The sequence below is a fragment of the Oncorhynchus kisutch genome, linkage group LG3 (genome assembly GCF_002021735.2).
Source record: "Oncorhynchus kisutch isolate 150728-3 linkage group LG3, Okis_V2, whole genome shotgun sequence".
In the NCBI taxonomy this organism is placed as follows: domain Eukaryota; kingdom Metazoa; phylum Chordata; class Actinopteri; order Salmoniformes; family Salmonidae; genus Oncorhynchus; species Oncorhynchus kisutch.
Genome location: NC_034176.2, coordinates 33554419 through 33575208, shown reverse-complemented (window position 1 = coordinate 33575208; position 20790 = coordinate 33554419). Strand labels below are relative to the sequence as shown.

At 41.7% G+C, this 20790-nt stretch overlaps 2 protein-coding genes, 1 long non-coding RNA gene and 1 pseudogene across 4 annotated transcripts; 2 read left to right on the top strand and 2 right to left on the bottom strand.

Moving 5' to 3' along the window:
- Positions 1 to 44: 44 nt before the first annotated feature.
- LOC109881344 (uncharacterized) lies at positions 45 to 1692 on the top strand. 2 transcript variants are annotated; one of them, XR_002253834.2, is made up of 3 exons: positions 45 to 232; positions 643 to 847; positions 1035 to 1692. It is a non-coding gene; the product is annotated as an uncharacterized LOC109881344 (long non-coding RNA). The 2 variants fall into 2 exon arrangements; XR_004205422.1 differs by having other exon boundaries at positions 45 to 847.
- lg3h22orf39 (linkage group 3 C22orf39 homolog) lies at positions 1584 to 4851 on the bottom strand. Its single transcript, XM_020473495.2, has 3 exons — positions 4723 to 4851; positions 2803 to 2970; positions 1584 to 2581 (listed from the first exon to the last, which is right to left on the bottom strand). Exons 1-3 carry the CDS (start codon positions 4750 to 4752, stop codon positions 2444 to 2446), a joined length of 336 nt encoding a protein of 111 aa, XP_020329084.1. The 5' UTR covers positions 4753 to 4851; the 3' UTR covers positions 1584 to 2443.
- Positions 4852 to 5276: 425 nt separating this feature from the next.
- On the bottom strand, positions 5277 to 10979 carry LOC109881316 (ubiquitin recognition factor in ER-associated degradation protein 1). Its single transcript, XM_020473475.2, has 12 exons — positions 10575 to 10979; positions 9992 to 10124; positions 9741 to 9773; positions 9516 to 9637; positions 9124 to 9254; positions 8945 to 9017; positions 8709 to 8777; positions 8527 to 8595; positions 8388 to 8438; positions 6528 to 6616; positions 6215 to 6299; positions 5277 to 6055 (listed from the first exon to the last, which is right to left on the bottom strand). Exons 1-12 carry the CDS (start codon positions 10575 to 10577, stop codon positions 5984 to 5986), a joined length of 930 nt encoding a protein of 309 aa, XP_020329064.1. The 5' UTR covers positions 10578 to 10979; the 3' UTR covers positions 5277 to 5983.
- A 48-nt stretch (positions 10980 to 11027) lies between these two features.
- Positions 11028 to 20602, top strand: LOC109873853 (cell division control protein 45 homolog; annotated as a pseudogene).
- The last annotated feature ends 188 nt before the right edge of the window (positions 20603 to 20790 follow it).

Genomic DNA, 20790 nt, shown 5'->3' with positions numbered 1-20790 from the left:
CCATATCAATGTTACAACAATGGGATCGAAAGTGTCTATGTGAAACTCGAGATGAATGTACGTCATTCTCTCCATTTTCAAGCAAGGAGGCAGCAATGATCACATTTGTTGATACACGGTAATAACTGTTATTTGACGTGTTTAAACACGAGTCATATAGTATAGCAATCATGTATCTGGCTGTATCGCGTACCCTGTGTATGGTATCGTCCCGACAGACTGCGGGGACAAGGTGAGTTGTAACATGCACCGTGTGCATAGCTAGCAACAACGGTTGTTGCAGCAGTTGAACATGCTTTATTCTACATGTAGCTACATATTGTATTTAATTCTCTCATGGTTGTTGTCCAGTTGTATGCTAAAACCTGAGCCAGTTAGCTAGCTAAGTTATCTATTCACTGCAGTGCTGTTACAATGGCTAGATTTAGCTAACTTAGTACTCCCCTTCCTCTGACTTGCTGTGTTCTGAACAGCTCTTTGATTGGAGTGAATGGTCAAGTCAGACAAGGTCCTTGTTGTCTACAAAGAGTTTGTTCTCTGGTGCACTTTAGTTTGTCGTCTACTCTGTTTGCTATTGGCACCATTTGTTATAATTGCACTACAGGCTCAACTCTCACTCATTCTGCCTGTGTGCCATTACAGGGCGGAGCCAAAGAAGAAGAAAGTGGACCCTCGTAAAGAGCACTATTAGTGCAATCCAAATGCATTGCTCTGTCCTAATGTACACCTGAACAGGTCCTTACTCTATTTGTTCATTTCCTCTAGGGTGTGCTGTGTTCCTCAGCTTCCCTTTGAGGAAAGTGAATAACGGGCTCTACTGCTGAAGGAGTGGTCCTGCTACAAACAGGTATGTGATCTTGTAAGCCAATGTTGGCCGAAGCTTCATCACCACAGCCCCATTAAAGATCCTTATTTAGAAGCAAAAAAACAGTGAGCAGACAATTTACTGTACCTTCTTTGCAGACATTTTGTTATAACCAGTTATAACCAGTGCCACATTTGAATTTCTTTCCACCCTGCCCCTCTATGAGCAGACCCAGCACCGGGTTGAGATGGAGGCAGTAAGTCTGGCTGTGGAGGCCAAGTGGGATGCTCTGGAGGAGCTGAGGCTGGAGTGAGGCCTCACTGAGGCCAAACCCCCTGCTCTTCCCTTTCAACCACCAGGGATTCAGCTTCACGAGGCACCTGAGAGCAAATGCAACATCACCAACGTTTACACCCAGTGAGTGTAACACATTGTGGGCGTAATACGTGTTGACATGGATGTTCATCCATGTTTTCACATGATTTGAACGGACAGACAAAATATTTGACGAGGATGTTCATGAAAGAAGATGAGACATTAAAGCTTGCTCAGAACAACAGCCGTGGCACCATTAGTGGGTGTATGTCTCATTCAAAGTAAGGGTAATTTAACTGCTTTACTGACCATGACCTATTCATCGTATTGACAACTGCCCTAGCATGGATACAGAAGTTTCAATTCACACTCATGAAGTGATTCACATTCTGTAGTGTGTGTGCTCTGTAATGTTACATTCATAGATCTCATAGGTTTAAAGTAAGTAAAACATACCAGGGGGTTAAAATAAAGGATTCACATTTGTTTTATTTGAAATGCATTTTTATGTATGCAACACTAGATAAGGTATCATGTGAAATAATAAAAGGCAAAGATCCTGTGTAATGGTGTTACAGAAACACTGGCCTCAATTGCAATAGGTAGAGTCTCTTTCCACACAATGACGAGACAAAAACAGTCAGACCACTGGTGGAAGCCAGAATACTGGATGGTGTGCTTACCCTTTTCCTAATCCAGTATCTCTTTTAGCTGTTCCCCAAAATATTATTTCCCAGTACACACATAATGTATGGAAAGAATGCACAACACTCTGTCACTATCAATAATTGTGTTTTTGATTAGAGTAGAACTTTCTAGCAGTAGAGAACACCGCCCTAATACCAGTGAAGAGAATTGGACACCTCTGGAAAAAAAATCTACGCCAGAGTGGTTTTGTTCCTGGAGAGCAGGCTTTTCCCCAACCAAGCCTAGCACTAAAACACCTTTCTAAACATGGTTTCAACTGAACCAATAAGAGTCAGGTGGTTAAGAGCATATTAGCTGGGGAAAAAGCCTTCACACCCTCTGCAAGGGGCATATTCAGAAAAGTTCAAGAACATAAAGTAAAAATACATTGTGTAGAACATACATTCTGCCATGAACAATTATGACTTGTTCCAAAAATACTTGTACTTTAAAATTCTAGCTCTAATGTCAATGGATTGCTCTGAATAACCCCAGGACCATGGCTCCCTAGCCACAATCTCTACAGTTAAAGCTAGAAGAATTGGTTAAGTTTGTGTAGTGAAACAGATCTCAGATGCCACATTGACCTTGGTCTGCCCATGTTTAGGGCCATGGCAGTATTGACCCAGGGGATGGTTAGGACTGGGAATCTGGGGACTTTCCCTGGTGCAGGGGCATGTGCCAGTCTCTGGGCGGATCTCGTCTCAGGTCCCACACAGGGGTGAACTTCCTCTGCTCTGCCTCCCGGTTCCTCTCACTCTGCTGTAAAGACTCCTGCAGTAGGGACAGCATAAGAGAGAGAACAGACCAAGTTGGTTGGTTGATCTCTCACAATTGAGACATATTACAAATGTAGTATCCTGTACAGAAGCAAACTGTAGCCAACATTTCTGGACCTTGATGGCAGTTTCCCTGTAAATACAGTATTGCTGTTCCAACGTTGATTAGGCCATTTCCCCTCGCAGCAGAAATGATGACTGAGTGCTAAACTGTACCTTGGTCTCAGGGCCTGGGTTCTTTTCCCACTCTCTACATGAGTAGTAGTCTTCTTTCCACTGCCCGCAGGAGGGGGATGTGCCATGGGCATAGTAGTTATGGAAACGGTTCCACAGGCTTTTGCAGTGTCTGAATTCACTCCAGTAGTCATCACAGGTCCGGGGCGGCTATGGCGGTCACATATCAGGTAAATAGACATAAGCATATGACGTGATCGAGGTTAATACTTCTGCCATATTTACACTGAACAAAAATATAAACAACATGTTGTAAGATCCCCAAAATGTTCCATATGCGCAAAAAGCTTATTTCTCTCAAACTTGTTTACATCCCTGTTATTGAGCATTTCTCCTTTTTTCCAAGATCATCCATCCACCTGACAGGTGTGGCATATCAAGAAGCTGATTAAACAGCATGATCATTAAACAGGTGCACTTTGTGCTGGGGACAATATAAGGCCACTTTAAAATGTGGAGTTTTGTCACAACACAATTCCACAGATTCTCTGAGACGGTGCGTGGTCTGACGTACAGTTTTATATGAATCGCGGGGAGCTCGTCCTCCCACACAGTCACGTCACCGGCATGACTTTGTTATTATTACTCGACCTGCACAGAGCGCGAGGAATATAATCCATACTTTCAACCATACTGACGGTCTTCCAGGTATTCGTAGAACCATAGTTACATTCGTAACTTCCAATGTGTCGCGCTCCATGAGGTAAATGGTGGTCACATCAGATATGGTCTGGTTTTCTGTTCCACGTTTTGTGGAACAATTCTTACAGAGGTACATTTGAAGTCAATATTAAATTAATAATTGTTTACTGTCATCACACTGGAGAGGTTCCAACCAACTCAATACACCATAGTACACATGTCAATCAGGAGCTCTCCTTGGGTAGACCCAGCAGTTTTCTTATATACAGCTATTCACAGACAAGTAATATTTGCAAGATTTAGCATAATTCATGAATCATTACCGTTTTGTTTCATGTGACCGAACAATACGGTTTCATAACATGTGACAGACCAACAACACCTCGAGGTTTCTCCTCTCTAAGCTGAGACCTTGAAACGGAGATATCTTTAGTTCGTTCTCAAAACAACATTTGGGCGTACTGCCACATTGCAGCTACTGATAGGTGTGATTTGTTGTCAGCCACTTGCAAGAACACAGAAATTGGTTATAAGAAAAGCAAACATTAAAATTCCCATTACACATGCCCCTACCTTTTTAAAAATGGTATCTGTGACCAACAGATGCATTTCTGTATTCCCAGTCGTGTAAAATTCGTGCCTAATGAATTTATTTCAATTGACTGATTTCATTTTTTATTTATTTTACCTTTATTTAATATATGAACTGTAACTCAGTAAAACCTTTGAAATTGTTGAATTTTTTAAACTTTTTGCTCAGTGTACATAGGATGATACATGTACAGTATGAATCAATTCCTCGAGCATTGTTCTAAATTTCCTAAATGTGCCAGCAGCATTTCATTGTGTTATGGCTGTATTGCCATTTGATAACTGAAAAACTAGCTGGCGTTCCAGTATAATCAGAGTTCAAGAAAAACACATAATGGTGAGGCGTTGACCGTCCACTAAACAACACCTATCAAAGTGCCAATTTGCTAGATATTAACCATAGATGAGTTAGTTGGTTATCTAGCATCGATATTCTCTCAAGTCGGATGATCAGTCGAGGGAAGAAAACCTTTGCTCAAATTCATGCTATCCCTTTCAATGTGGTTTTAGCTTGCTAGCTAACATTTACACTAGCCTCGAACAGCAGAGCACACTATCGAGTCATATAACGCTCGCTAGCTACAAACGAGTTACATTGGTGACTAGGGCCTTTAGTGAAATACGGTGACCTTACGTTATCATAAACAATACATGAATTTGGTACATTACCCTCCACATTGCTCCAGAATCTGCCATCATCACCTCCGTTGTTTTGACTTTTGACAAGAGGACGAAAACAGCCAATCAAGCACTGTGAAAAGGTCGTCACTAGTTACCTAAGCCAAAAATTCATAAACCCCGCCTATTTATGCAATTCCCCTTCTTAAAATGTTATTTTAAACTTAACCTCAACCATAGTGCTAACCTTATCCATAACCCTAAATTAAGAGCAAAAAGCACATTTTTGTTTTCATTTAAAAAAAATGTACGGCGACTTTGTGGCTGTGGTAACTAATAGAAAACTGGAAAAGCAGGAGTCCCACCCACCCACTTCCGGCAATGAATGAACTCGAGAACAAGAAACTGATATTTACAGAAGTATGCAAAGAAAATTATTCACATCTATAAATTGCTCTATCCCTTTACTGTGCTTATTACACACGTATGAATTACAATATGTAGCCATTTCAATACCTGCTGATACACATTAACTTTGGGCTCTATGAAACAAAATGTTAAAATCCTTCCACACACAATTATTTAAAGACAAAAATAAACAGAGATTTATACAGAGTGCACTTTATTCAAAACGCTGTACTTTATTTCAGAGTTGATAAATAAACAAAGGAATGGCTCTTATCCACCTCCGCCACTCATCACTCTCAAAGTTCGAGTTCAACAGGTTCCAATGTCAGAAGCGTTTCCTAATTATTTTGATACATATTCAAAGAAAAATCTAACCCACTCCATCATCAACATTAACAAGGGTAATCCCATTATGAGAAAACAAGGTAGAAAAATGTTTATATTCATCATATTGTAGCAAAAGGAAGGGGTAGCTGGCTTTGGCTGGGCTCAGACCAGCAACCCTGTACTCTAACCACAGGAGGTTGGTGGCACCATAATTGGGGACGATGGTAATGGCTAGAACAGCACAAGTTGAATGGTATCAAAGACATGGTTTGATGCCATTCCATTTGCTCCGCTCCAGCCATTATTGTGAGCCGTTCTCCCCGCAGAAGTCTCCACTGACTAACCTCAGTCCGAATAGCATCTCATTTTTTAGAAGAGCTTTTAACATGCTGACCATGGACAAGACCGTTAAAATATCATCAAAAGAAAGTAAAACCTTGCTGATTCCTGCTAAGGGACAGAAAAATGAACCCAGCTCTTTTCATGACTTGCTTTTATTGGTTTCTTATGATGGATGTGTGGGTATGTAGAGTCTACAGTAAGTCAGTCAGTCTCTGCAGTTGAATACTGTAGTGCCTCAAGGCTTTCTGCCACCTTTCTTGCGTAGTGACTGTCCCTCACCAGAAAAGGCGATGAATTCTGAATCCTCCTGTAAATATAAAAGACCAGCTTTAGCTTAATGCATTCAAATTTGCCACATCCAATATAAACTGTCTAAATATGGCTTTTATACCTTTCTGAATATCAGTTTTGCAGGAAAGGGATTGAGCGGTTTATTACATTTTACTTTTTTGACCATCGTACTTACATCCTCTGTTGTTTTCCTGGGCTGAGGCCTGGAGTTTCTGATGAAGGTGATCCTTCCGACCTTGTACTCGTAGTTAGGAATCCCTCTGTATGGGGACAGAGAGGGGTTAAAGGTTAAGACCAGAGCCGGTGTCATCATAGCATGTCACATGTAGTTTTGCAAAATCCCAGGAACTTTAAAAGTTCCCAGAATTTTGCAACCCTAGTCACATATGCATTCAGAGAGATAATGCAGATCTGATCTGCAAATACAAAAGTGACAGGATATGGGGAAAGGGCTAGGGATTGGTTTTAGACTGGTCATAGCTCCCAACCTTTTAATGTCACTGGGATCGATGGGGACGGGGCTAGGCTCAATGCCTTTTTTTTTGCCATCCAGACGATTGCCTGAACCAGTGAAGGCCTATAGAGAGAATAAGTATTCATAGATTCATTCATGGGTTAAATTGCGAATGACTGTGTATGAGATACAAATACAGTGCCTTGCGAAAGTATTCGGCCCCCTTGAACTTTGCGACCTTTTGCCACATTTCAGGCTTCAAACATAAAGATATAAAACTGTATTTTTTTGTGAAGAATCAACAACAAGTGGGACACAATCATGAAGTGGAACGACATTTATTGGATATTTCAAACTTTTTTAACAAATCAAAAACGGAAAAATTGGGCGTGCAAAATTATTCAGCCCCCTTAAGTTAATACTTTGTAGCGCCACCTTTTGCTGCGATTACAGCTGTAAGTCACTTGGGGTATGTCTCTATCAGTTTTGCACATCGAGAGACTGAATTTTTTTCCCATTCCTCCTTGCAAAACAGCTCGAGCTCAGTGAGGTTGGATGGAGAGCATTTGTGAACAGCAGTTTTCAGTTCTTTCCACAGATTCTCGATTGGATTCAGGTCTGGACTTTGACTTGGCCATTCTAACACCTGGATATGTTTATTTTTGAACCATTCCATTGTAGATTTTGCTTTATGTTTTGGATCATTGTCTTGTTGGAAGACAAATCTCCGTCCCAGTCTCAGGTCTTTTGCAGACTCCATCAGGTTTTCTTCCAGAATGGTCCTGTATTTGGCTCCATCCATCTTCCCATCAATTTTAACCATCTTCCCTGTCCCTGCTGAAGAAAAGCAGGCCCAAACCATGATGCTGCCACCACCATGTTTGACAGTGGGGATGGTGTGTTCAAGGTGATGAGCTGTGTTGCTTTTACGCCAAACATAACGTTTTGCATTGTTGCCAAAAAGTTCAATTTTGGTTTCATCTGACCAGAGCACCTTCTTCCACATGTTTGGTGTGTCTCCCAGGTGGCTTGTGGCAAACTTTAAACAACACTTTTTATGGATATCTTTAAGAAATGGCTTTCTTCTTGCCACTCTTCCATAAAGGCCAGATTTGTGCAATATACGACTGATTGTTGTCCTATGGACAGAGTCTCCCACCTCAGCTGTAGATCTCTGCAGTTCATCCAGAGTGATCATGGGCCTCTTGGCTGCATCTCTGATCAGTCTTCTCCTTGTATGAGCTGAAAGTTTAGAGGGACGGCCAGGTCTTGGTAGATTTGCAGTGGTCTGATACTCCTTCCATTTCAATATTATCGCTTGCACAGTGCTCCTTGGGATGTTTAAATCTTGGGAAATCTTTTTGTATCCAAATCCGGCTTTAAACTTCTTCACAACAGTATCTCGGACCTGTCTGGTGTGTTCCTTGTTCTTCATGATGCTCTCTGCGCTTTTAACGGACCTCTGAGACTATCACAGTGCAGGTGCATTTATACGGAGACTTGATTACACATAGGTGGATTGTATTTATCATCATTAGTCATTTAGGTCAACATTGGATCATTCAGAGATCCTCACTGAACTTCTGGAGAGAGTTTGCTGCACTGAAAGTAAAGTGGCTGAATAATTTTGCACGCCCAATTTTTCTGTTTTTGATTTGTTAAAAAAGTTTGAATTATCCAATAAATGTCGTTCCACTTCATGATTGTGTCCCACTTGTTGTTGATTCTTCACAAAAAAATACAGTTTTATATCTTAATGTTTGAAGCCTGAAATGTGGCAAAAGGTCGCAAAGTTCAAGGGGGCCGAATACTTTCGCAAGGCACTGTAAATGAAAGTGAACCATACAGTATGTGTATAAACTGCAGTAAGTATGAGAAATATAAGCAAACTCACTCTGAATCTCATGTCCATGTCAGTCCAAGTGCTGGGGTCTCCTTCCTCTTCCTGTTGTGAGGAGTGATTAGAGTTCATCCAAACATACAGTATAAACACTGAGACCAGATTAGAAATATTAAATATGTGTGGTTCTTACTGTGGGCTCCTCTGGTGCTTTGTAACATCTCTCTGGTTCTTTGTAACCCAACGGAGCATCGAAGTCCACCTGAGAGACAACAACAGGTATGGCTGGGTGAGGTAGAGCTATTCGGTACCATAATCTAAGCTACAGTGTTGTGTCTCCATTTATGGTATGATAGACAGTACAGAGGATCTTACATTCATATCACATTCAATGATAGATACGGCCTTGTCTGGTTTAGTCTCCATCACTCGCAGTTCATAGATCTGAAATCAGTATAGAGAGAAAAAACAGATGTTAGAAAGATAATACAGGTCAGGCACAACTGTATGCCACACCTTAAATTTAGAAGCAACATTCTGCTGGAAAGTGAAATTCCATTACAGTTTTGCCTTGTAACCCAGTCATCATACCAATAACATTAAATAGTTACCTTTTCATTGTAGTTAATTGCAATAACATCTCCTGTGGTTAAGCAGGCAAAGTTTCTCAAGGCATTTTCCAACCTATGAGACAGACAAGCAGAATGTGAGAATAATTTCAGAGTAGTTTTTGTGTCTATTTTCAATGGCACTTAAATGTGCAGAGAGATAAGTCTATAACTGTAGCTACACTGCTTTGGGGTTAGTGATATCCAGGAAGTCTGGGCTCTGAGGCTGGAACTTGGAGTATGTTGCCACCATGAGGTTAACACTCTCCACCTGGACCAGGCCCCCTTCCTCCAGCAGGAGATTCTGCATCATCTACAGCGAAACACACAAACAGCCATGTTACTACAGACACACTACACAAAAAGGGTCATGACCACAGAGATCTGGTTATATGTGAGCAAAGATTTTAATGAGCGTGACTTATAAACCTACACTGTGTGTCCCTAATTTAAAACATCCTTTGATAGAAAACTGAAATATGGCACTAGATATATGCCAGGGGCTATGAATATGTTTATTAAAACCTCACCAGTTTATAAAAAACAAGTGTTGAAATAAAACAACCCTGCTCACCCAGTGTGGCAGGTAACAAATACCCTCATCTGCTACAAACTCCAAGACACCACAGTGTGTCATTCTGTCTGAGTTCTTGTTGGTCAGTTTGAACAACATGGGGTAGGTAATGTTAAGTCTGCCTTTGGAGGAAAAGAGTGAAGGGTAAAAAAACAACATCTGCTGGGTAAATGGCATTTGTAGATTAGAGTTTAAATCTGGATAATGTAGGAAGAGTATACTTACTTAGTTGATCAAGTGCTGATGGCGGCATTATAACTATAAGGAGAAAACATTACAGTGATATGAGCACCGAAGAACACTTAGAGCAGGATAATACATACTACATTGACTGTATGATGAGGGTAACTGCAATCTCTCGCTTGTGTATAGGGAACTGGTGCAAAGCATAGGTGTTAAACTCCATACATTCCTTGTATAGTTACAATAAATTCGAATGTATAATTTATAGAACAGCCATCACATAGATCACTTACTTTTTCCTCCTTTCTCCACATCCGACCGGTCGTTGGGACCCGCCAGCATGGACACAGAGTAGCAGCGGTATTGAGTGGAGAAGCGGTTTTGGAAAGCCCGTGGGATCGGGTGATCAAACATGTTGAAGGAAAACTGTGACATATATTTCGAAAAACAATTAGACAGTATTGTTAGGTTAAAATTAGCTATTTTGAGACAGTTAGTCAGCTGGTTAATGCAGCTAATTTACCCTGATTTATTTAAAAATATATATTTAATTTCAAACATCTTCATAACTACTAGCTAGCCTGCGTAATGTAAAACTAGATGACAAGTGACACCCTATAACGATGTTTTAAAGCAGTACGATTCCCAAGTAAAGTAGTAAAGTATCTGAGCAAGGTAGCTATTCATTTAGTCTTAAATCGCATAGAGACAATGTGTCATTTGAGTTAAATGGCTAGCCAGGGAGCTAGCTACCGTTACCTATTTCCTACTCGCTAACGGTAGTTAATTTAGCTAGTGAATTTCGAATGCGATGTTATTAGTGTAGGTACTATTTGACAAAAGCAACAGTCAAAACCAATGTTATTGAGTACTTACCATGATGTGCTACTGTACGCCAAAACGTTATATATAAAAATGTATTGAATAAAGCTATAATAAATAGCTTATTTGTTATTCTTCTTCTATTAAATAGCTTATTACTGCTCCGTCAAACTGGCTGCTGGCTGAAACTCCAATGTTGTTTTCCGCTTAGCCACGATGACAGCAGGAAGTGACGAATATCACAAAACAAAGCATGAACAGCAATCATAATCCAGAAAACAAGATCACATCCTACGGGATTGGCTCACAGAGCTGGATGGATAGATACCCTATAGCTATGCGCTATTTGTTCTTTGAGCTCAAATTGCAACACCAGGAGCTTTTTTGTTGCATGCCCAACATTTCCTTGAGGAAATATCACGCCAAATCACGTCAGCTGACGAAATTTAAACAGCCAATAAAACTCCACTTTGTAGAGTTTATGTAAAACTGAACAATATAAATTGCATGCTGGTAGGTAGAGTTTTATTGGCTGTTTAAATTTCGTCAGCTGACGTGCGAATTAGGCGTGATATTTCCTCAAGGAAATGTTGGGCATGCAACAAAAAAACTCCTGATGTTGCAACTTGAGCTCAAAGAACAAATAGCTATATATGTGTATATATATATATATATATTTTTTTTTTTATGCAACCTCACGAAAATAGTGTGAATTGTTTATTACGGACATAAGAAAGGAATTCTACGACATTGTTGTCAACCAGGTGAGAGCTTCTGAAACTGAAATTAGCTTCCTGCATGCTAACTAGTTAGATAACGTTGACTACTGTAATTAGTTAACGTACTTAGCTAACAATAGAGAGGAGAGGACTATTTTTCAGTCGGCTAACGTTAATTTAGCGTTAATTTAGCTATTTTGCAACAAGTGAATACGATGTTTACAAGCTTCTGTGACTTGAATATTGTTATGTTTCTCAATTGCGTTGTTTTCAGAGAATTGCTCTCCTGGTGTCATCGGATATCGATGCACTCTGCGCCTGTAAGATGTTACAGGTAAATTAGAGCCCTTTCGTTTGCTGTCAAATAAGTTAACTATCTGACATAGCTGCACTGTTTGTTGTCAACTGTTCTGCTGCATAGTTGTGTAATTCAAATGTATTCTGATTGCTTCTTACACCACCCTCTACACAGGCACTGTTTCACTGTGACCAGTTCCAGTACACCTTGGTGCCAGTGACAGGGTGGCAAGACATTGGTACTGCCTTCCTAGAGCACAAGGAGCAGGTAGTGTGACACTCCTGTCAAGTCCTGATAGCCCTGGAGTTAATCTTATGGCGTCAAATATGACTATCAAGAACACAAACATCTATGACCGGTGTGTTATTTGCTCTAATTTCAGTTCCACTATTTTGTCCAGATCAACTGTGGAGCCAATGTTGATCTCCTGGAAACCCTACAGCCAGAGGAAGACTCCATCTTCTTCATCTGTGACACACACATACCTGTGGATGTAGTCAATGTCTACAATGACACTCAGGTGAGCAGTCAATGTCTATCTCCCAAATTACACCTTTTCTTGTAAAAAGTGCAAAAGTACTGCACTATGTGGAGAATAGGGTGCCATTTGGGACATAGTCAAGGTCTGTTATTTAGGATACACCGGTCCTTTACTAGTCCAGCTTCTAGACCAAGATTATATTCTATGTCTAGCCGTATAACACTAGCCCACTTATTTACCGCCGTTTGTCTGTGGCTCTTTGGTGGACGGTTTCGATTCATAATGCGTTGTTTGCATCGCCTTGTTGTCCCCGGGAAATAATTAAATCCAATTGTTGACCCCCCCCCCCTCCCTCCCCAAATCAAAACATTGATGTCAGTGTGTGCATGCCCCATTCTGCTTCTTGTCTGTGGCATCATGGCTCCTATATTGCAAGGCTGATTAGCTAGGACAAACAAGTGTGAGGAACAGACAGGTGTGCACGCAAAGCGAGAACACAACATGGAATGCATGTTTTGATTTGGAGGGCGGTGGTAGCATCTAACAATTGGATTTAATCGTTTCTTGTGCACTACGTGGTCATGTAAGGGAGGGCTTTTTAAGAACTGACTATGGATATACATTCCAACGTGGAACATTTGCCACTATACAGGTAGTCATTTGATTGTGAGTTCTCGAAAGCATTTGCTATTGGAATACAATTAGACCTTGTATTATTATTATTATTAATAAATTAAATTATTAATAAAGAGGTCTAAGTTTGGGCTAGTTGTTCACAAGTGGTTGCTTGACTTTGGCAGCAGTTGGGTGACTTCACAGGAGAAAAGTAATTGAGGATACTACCTTTGAGACTATCTGCCACCATTGTCGCAACCCCTATTACCAGCCTGTTCAACCTCTCTTTCATATCGTCTGAGATCCCCAAGGATTGGAAAGCTGCCACAGTCATCCCCCTCTTCAAAGGGGGAGACACCCTGGACCCAAACTGTTACAGACCTATATCCATCCTGCCCTGCCTATCTAAGGTCTTCGAAAGCCAAGTCAACAAACAGGTCACTGACCATCTCGAATCCCACCGCACCTTCTCCGCTGTGCAATCTGGTTTCCGAGCCGGTCATGGGTGCACCTCAGCCACACTCAAGGTACTCAACGATATCATAACCGCCATCGATAAAAGACAGTACTGTGCAGCCGTCTTCATCGACCTTGCCAAGGCTTTCGACTCTGCCAAGGCTTTCGACTCTGTCAATCACCATATTCTTATCGGCAGACTCAGGAGCCTCGGTTTTTCGGATGACTGCCTTGCCTGGTTCACCAATTACTTTGCAGACAGAGTTCAGTGCGTCAAATCGGAGGGCATGCTGTCTGGTCCTCTGGCAGTCTCTATGGGGGTGCCACAGGGTTCAATTCTCGGGCCGACTCTTTTCTCTGTGTATATCAATGATGTTGCTCTTGCTGCGGGCGATTCCCTGATCCACCTCTACGCAGACGACACCATTCTATATACCTTCGGCCCGTCTTTGGACACTGTGCTACCTAACCTCCAAACAAGCTTCAATGCCATACAACACTCCTTCCGTGGCCTCCAACTGCTCTTAAACGCTAGTAAAACCAAATGCATGCTTTTCAACCGGTCGCTGCCTGCACCCGCATGCCCGACTAGCATCACCACCCTGGATGGTTCCGACCTAGAATATGTGGACGTCTATAAGTACCTAGGTGTCTGGCTAGACTGCAAACTCTCCTTCCAGACTCATATCAAACATCTCCAATCGAAAATCAAATCAAGAGTCGGCTTTCTATTCCGCAACAAAGCCTCCTTCACTCACGCCGCCAAGCTTACCCTAGTAAAACTGACTATCCTACCGATCCTCGACTTCGGCGATGTCATCTACAAAATGGCTTCCAACACTCTACTCAGCAAACTGGATGCAGTCTATCACAGTGCCATCCGTTTCGTCACTAAAGCACCTTATACCACCAACCACTGCGACTTGTATGCTCTAGTCGGCTGGCCCTCGCTACATATTCGTCGCCAGACCCACTGGCTCCAGGTCATCTACAAGTCCATGCTAGGTAAAGCTCCGCCTTATCTCAGCTCACTGGTCACGATGGCAACACCCATCCGTAGCACGCGCTCCAGCAGGTGTATCTCACTGATCATCCCTAAAGCCAATACCTCATTTGGCCGCCTTTCGTTCCAGTTCTCTGCTGCCTGTGACTGGAACGAATTGCAAAAATCGCTGAAGTTGGAGACTTTTATCTCCCTCACCAACTTCAAACATCAGCTATCTGAGCAGCTAACCGATCGCTGCAGCTGTACATAGTCTATTGGTAAATAGCCCACCCTTTTTCACCTACCTCATCCCCATACTGTTTTTATTTATTTACTTTTCTGCTCTTTTGCACACCAATATCTCTACCTGTACATGACCATCTGATCATTCATCACTCCAGTGTTAATCTGCAAAATTGTAATTATTTGCCTACCTCCTCATGCCTTTTGCACACATTGTATATAGACTCCCCCTTTGGTTTCTACTGTGTTATTGACTTGTTAATTGTTTACTCCATGTGTAACTCTTTGTTGTCTGCTCACACTGCTATGCTTTATCTTGGCCAGGTCGCAGTTGCAAATGAGAACTTGTTCTCAACTAGCCTACCTGGTTAAATAAAGGTGAAATTTAAAAAAAGATGCTAAAGAGCAAAGAAATTGTTGTCCAGATGGCATAACCACCATCAACCAGTGTTCTGAACCCAATCTCCCACAATCCCCCCCACCCCCCCAAGGTGAAGCTGATGATAAAGCAGGATGATGGCCTTGGAATGCCCTCCTATGACGACATCTTCCACGATGAAAAGGAAGGCAGCGAGGACTGGGAATAAGAGCAATGGAGGCTCAGTGCCTTCTGGGAAACGGAGACGATGCGATATTACCATATTGATGTAACAAAAGTTATGACAAAGAAAATATACCCTCTATTTGTCCCATCCCACCTCTACATAAATAACCATTTGAGCCAAGGTGGATCTTTCTCATATTTATGGTTCTTATTTTTGAAAATGTCCGGTGTAATTTGATTTGTGTGTATGACAATGATGATTCCACAAATAGCGGACAAAGCCGATCATATTGCAGTGGTGATGTATTGCTATTTATACCATCATGTTCCCATGTTTTAGGGGGCAGTGGAGAGAAGGATAGAGCAAAGAGTGGGAGGCACAAAGGGGATGGTTCTTTAGAGTTTAAATAGTAATGATGTTGTGCAGATTGTGACTTTTTTGAAAAATTTTCATTTCAGACGTGAGATCCTGTTTGACTTACCAATATGAATACCGTGGAACTTCAGTGAGTATGGATTATATATTGATTATGTTGAAACTGGGTCCTCTATCTAATCCTCACAGTATCAGTCAAGTTTGGACACCTACTCATTCAAGGGGTTTTCTTTATTTTTACTATTTTCTATATTGTAGAATAATGGTGAAGACCTCAACTATGAAATAACACATGGAATCACGTAGTAACCAAAAAGGGTTAAACAAATCAAAATATATTTTGGCTTTACAGCTTTACACACTTGGCATTCTCTCAACCAGCTTCACCTGCAATGCTTTTCCAGTACTCTTGAAGGAGTTTCCACATATGCAGAGCACTTTTTGGCTGCTTTTCCTTCACTCTGTGGTCCTACTCATTCCAAACCATCTCAATTTGGTTGAGGTCAGGTGATTGTACAGGCCAGGTCATCTGATGCAGCACTCTTCTTATTGGTCAAATAGCCCTTCCGCAGCCTGGAAGTGTGTTCGGTCATTGTCCTGTTGAATAACAAATGATAGTCCCACTAAGCGCAAACCAGATGGGATGGTGTATCGCTGCAGAATGCTATGGTAGCCATGCTGGTTAAGAGTGCCTTGAATTCTAAATAAATCACTGAGTGTCACCAGCAAAGCACCATTACACCTCAACCATGCTTCACGGTGGGAACCACGCATGCAGAGATCATCAGTTCACCTACTCTGAAAGATGAACACAGCAAAGTACAGAGTTCCTTGATAAACCTGCTCCAGAGCGCTTAGGACCTCCAGACTGGGGTGAAGGTACACCTTCCAACAGGACAACGACCCTAAGCACAAAGCAGGAGTGGCTTCGGGACAAGTCTCTGAATGTCATTGAGTGTTCCAGCCAGAGCCCTGGACTTGAACCTGATCGAACATCTCTGGAGAGACCTGTAAAAAAGCTGTGCAGCAACGCTCCCCATCCAACCTGACAAAACTTGAGAGAATCTGCAGAGAAGAATGGGAGAAACCCCTTCAAATACAGGTGTGCCAAGCTTGTAGCATTATACCCAAGAAGACTCAAAGCAAAAACAGGTTTAGACATTTTTGGTAATTTATTAAAAACTGACATCTGGGCCACTCAAGGACATTGAGACTTGTCCTGAAGCGACTCCTGCATTGTCTTGGATATGTGCTAAGGGTCATTGTCCTGTTGGAAGGTGAACCTTTGCCCCAGTCTGAGGTCCTGAGCACTCTGGAGTAGGTTTTTATCAAGGATCTCTCTCTGTACTTTGCTCTGTTAATCTTTCCCTAGATCCTGACTAGTCTTCCAATCCCTGCCGCTGAAAAACATTCCCACAGCATGATGCTGCCACCATGCTTCAACGTAGGGAAGGTATTGGCCAGGTGATGAGCATTGCCTGGTTTCTTTCAGATCTGACTCTTGGCATTCAGACCAAAGAGTTCAATCTTGGTTTCATCAGACCAGAGAATCTTGTTTCTCATGGTCTGAGAGTCCTTTAGGTGCCTTTTGACAAACTCCAAGCGGGCTCTCATGGAAGCCACTCCTCTGTAAAAGGCCCGTCTGGCCACTCTACCATTAAAAGCCTGATTGGTGGAGTGCTGCAGAGATGGTTGTCCTTCTGGAAAGTTCTCCCATCTCCACCTCATGGCTTGGTTTTTGCTCTGACATGCACTGTCAACTGTGGGACCTTATTTACACAGGTGTGTGCCTTTCCAAATCATCATGTCCAATCAATTTCATTTACCACAGGTGGACTCCAATCAAATTGTAGAAACATCTCAAGGATGATCAATGGAAACAGAATGCACCTGAGCTCAATTGAGTTTCATAGCAAATGGTCTGAATACTTATGTAAATAAGGTATTTCCTGTTTTTCATTTCACATTTCCTAAAATGTCTAAACATGTTTTGGCTTTGTCGTTATGGGCTATTATGTGTAGTTTGAGGAACATTTTACAAGGCTAACATAACAATGTGGAAAAAGTGAAGTGGCCTGCTTGTCACCCTCTGCTCTCTGTCCTGCATTCTTTGTGTGTTAACCCCTTGAAACACTGTCTCAGTCTGCGTCTGGCCCTGTACCAACACTGGTCTCTGTATGAGAGTATATGTAACTCATACCTCCTGCAACTTCAAGCACTGGTCCATGCACGGCCAGAAGAAACTCCAAGAGTTCCTTGCTGACATGGGGTATGCTACCCTCAAGTTTTGACTGTCAACTAGAATCATCTGTCAAATAAGCAAATGATCATTCTAGGGACATGCGGGACTCAAATTCTTGAGTATAATTTACTAATCAATTAGTCAGTGGCCTCTGAAGGACAAATGTCACTTCATCAAGAGTAATGAGCAGCAGTTTTTCATTTGATTCATTGATGATAATGGGTGGTTTGAATGATTATTTCTGTTTGTGTTGTCCAGCCTGCCCCTGAAGCAGGTGAAGCAGAAGTTCAACTCCATGGACATGTCAAAGAGAATCTGCGAGAAGTCATAGAATAATTGTTAAAGAAATACAGGTAAGAGTGTCTGTTTTAGTGAATCAATATATGGAAACACTTGAGTAAATGAGGGATACAAAGTGTATTAAAAGCAGCTGCTTCCACACGGGTGTGGTTCCTGAGTTAATTAAGCAGTTAACATCCCATGCTTAGTGTCGTGTATAAAAGTCCTGTGCATACCATTATTTTGGCTACCATAGCTATGTCCCCATAGGATGACATTGCCTCTCCACAGGACATGAGAAGTCACTGATTGGTTTGATGAGCATGAAAATGATGTAAACACATGCCATGGCCGTCCCAGTTACCGTACCTCAACCCAATGAACGCTTATGGGAGATTCTGGAGCGGCACCTGAGACAGGATTTTCCATCAACATAAAATTCCATATTTTGGTGTTTTATGGAAGAATGGTGTCACATCTCATATAGAGTTCCAGACACTTGTAGAATCTATGCCAAGGTGCATTGAAGCTGTGGTGGCCCGGTGCCTAATAAAGACACTTTATGGTTGTGGTCAATTTATTTGACCAGTTACCTGTATCTGTAAATAATCCCCGGTATCAATGACTCTGGATTCCGTCGTCTGACTCTGTATATTATGAATACAATATTCTCCTCTCTTAATATACCCAAAACCATCATTTTAAATGCTCTTGTCACTGTTCCTTCAGTATGAAGGACATCGGTATCCATACGTTCGGCGTTCACTTTGGCTTCAAGAATAGTTTCCTGGCCAATGTGGTGCACGCTGCTGTCGCCCTGCTGGAGAACACTGAGAAGGATGAGAGCCCTGGCGACAACTTCATCAAGGCCCTTGACTTCCTCTCCAGGTACACACACATGTGCATCCATGCACACACACACACATGACTATAAAACAAATACATCTGGATGCATATCATTAAAGAAAAGGTTCACCCATCTTGAATGTTTTTGTTTTATTGATTTCTCTGGGTCTTTTCATGTGTATCTGAGTTATTGGCGTTCAAGCAGACAGAAATCCTGCCCGGTATGTTGTAGCACCGTGATAGACGCTCTCACTACACTGGAAGTTAATATAATACGACTTTTAGATTGTGAAAACGTCTATCGTACATGTCAGATTTCAATAGTGACTGATGTCATAACTCAGGAGGATGTCATCTCTCGAATGAGCCATTGATACATTTTTGCGATATTCCTACTTCGAGAAATGTGTAATTTAACGCAGAGTCCAGCACACTTTTTTTATCCAGGGTGTCGATGCTGGAGGTATTATAGAAAGGATATAGAAATCTATTGAAATGTTTAATATCTCCATACAAACGGGATGAGACTGGAGAGGACCTACCTGAATTTGTCAAATAGAATCTAATTTATTGCAAAACGTTTTGCTATGCTGTGCGCTAATGAATGCACCCTAGGTTTTAGAATGATCCCTGATAGGAGTAACCTTGAGTGTCTCCATGGTGGCATTGACCTGGCTAAGAAGCTGAAAGCCATCCAACAGAGCTGCATCTGCACTAAACTCATACTGTCACAGGCACCCTTCCTCTACTGCTACCTCTTGGAGGTGTGTGTGAGTGTGATGCCCCCCCTTTTAACGCTCCTCTCCATCTCTGTGCATGGCACTCCTGATGTGAAGCTGTTCTCCAAGCCCATGGCTTTGACTCTGCTCTGCAAGTACCTGCTCAAAGCCTTCGTACGCTCCGTGAGTTCCTCACTGTTTCACCTACCCATTGTCCAAGACCCCGTCTAGCTTTATTGCCCCTTGTCTTCATTTAGTTTCAAAAGAATGTGTTTTTAGATGTTCCTTTGGGGTCCTTTGCATCGCTCTTGCTTATGTCTGCCTATGCCTGTTAAAAGACAAGGAATAAGTGCTGTAAGCTACTGCCCTTGGTCATAGCTGCTCCCATGGATTTTGAAGGGAACTTTCATCGTTCTGGGCATCCCACCTGAGTCTGAGGCATGCGACAAGAAGAAGTGAGTCCATAACGTGTGTCGGTCGTGCGCAAGATTACAGCACTTGAATGTTCTTTGTTGTATTTTGTGGGAAAACCAAAAATGACCATTGTAATTTGTTTCCTTTCATTTTCTCTGCCTCTAATTCGTCTCACCCTCTCCCCCTCCAATGGTTTCATTGGCTGTGCGTTTGAGAAGGCAGCAGAGAGCACCAGCTCCAGAACTCTCCACAACCACTTCGACACCTCTAAGTAAAATGTTCTTGTCATTGTATATATTGGCCACAAGAGAGCAGACATTACAGATGGAACCTGTTAGCTGTACACTTTTTTTTCTTTTCTTACACACAGTTCAATACTTGATTTTTGGATCTCATCAAATGCCTCAAGTCATTCTTACAGGTGTAATCATTACATCATCAGGTGTTAACCATTTCCCCATGGAAACAGACACACACATTCTTACCTGTGTTTTCCCTTTGCAGTCATTGAGCTAAAGATGGAGGATGGGACTAAGTTTCTGAATGCCCTCATCACCCTGCTGTCCTAAGGCACACTGTTTGGGTAAAGTTCCTGAAAGTGAAATATGAAAGCTGTCAATGCTGGAAGAGACTGACATTACAATTAGATTCATGCCCGATGTGATGATCTCGATTGTGTGCTTCACCCCTTTTATTCAGCTAACAGTAATTCCAATGTTTTGTCTATTCAGCTCTGGACACTATGATGCCAATTCCATGTGTATATTGTACTTTTTTTTTTTTTTGTAAATGTTTTTGTCATGTAAATAGTTTTTTCTTCTGTCTTTATTTTACATAACACTTAATAAATTATATTTTATCCACATATAATTGTTGACGCTACCATCTACTAGGGGAAGGATACGTTTGAAACATTGTAGTAGGGTGTGTAATAAAATTTCTCAATATGTGATATGGACCATAGAAACTGATGGTTTAACCGTCTACTGATCTGGAGCATGGGTTAATACACGTTGGCCCACATAGCGGAATATAACCCCAGTTTCCTGGTTT

Bases quoted from the DNA above. Each gene is read 5' to 3' on its own strand.
- lg3h22orf39 (XM_020473495.2), bottom strand. From the start codon at position 4,752: ATGATGGCAGATTCTGGAGCAATGTGGAGG. The intron at 2,971-4,722 runs GTAATGTACCAA...TGACCGCCATAG, and splicing joins ATTCTGGAGCAATGTGGAGG to CCGCCCCGGACCTGTGATGA. The intron at 2,582-2,802 runs GTACAGTTTAGC...TCCCTACTGCAG, and splicing joins ACCCAGGCCCTGAGACCAAG to GAGTCTTTACAGCAGAGTGA.
- LOC109881316 (XM_020473475.2), bottom strand. The intron at 8,596-8,708 runs GTAAGATCCTCT...GTTGTCTCTCAG, and splicing joins TCATTGAATGTGATATGAAT to GTGGACTTCGATGCTCCGTT. The intron at 6,056-6,214 runs GTAAGTACGATG...TTATATTTACAG, and splicing joins CCAGGAAAACAACAGAGGAT to GAGGATTCAGAATTCATCGC.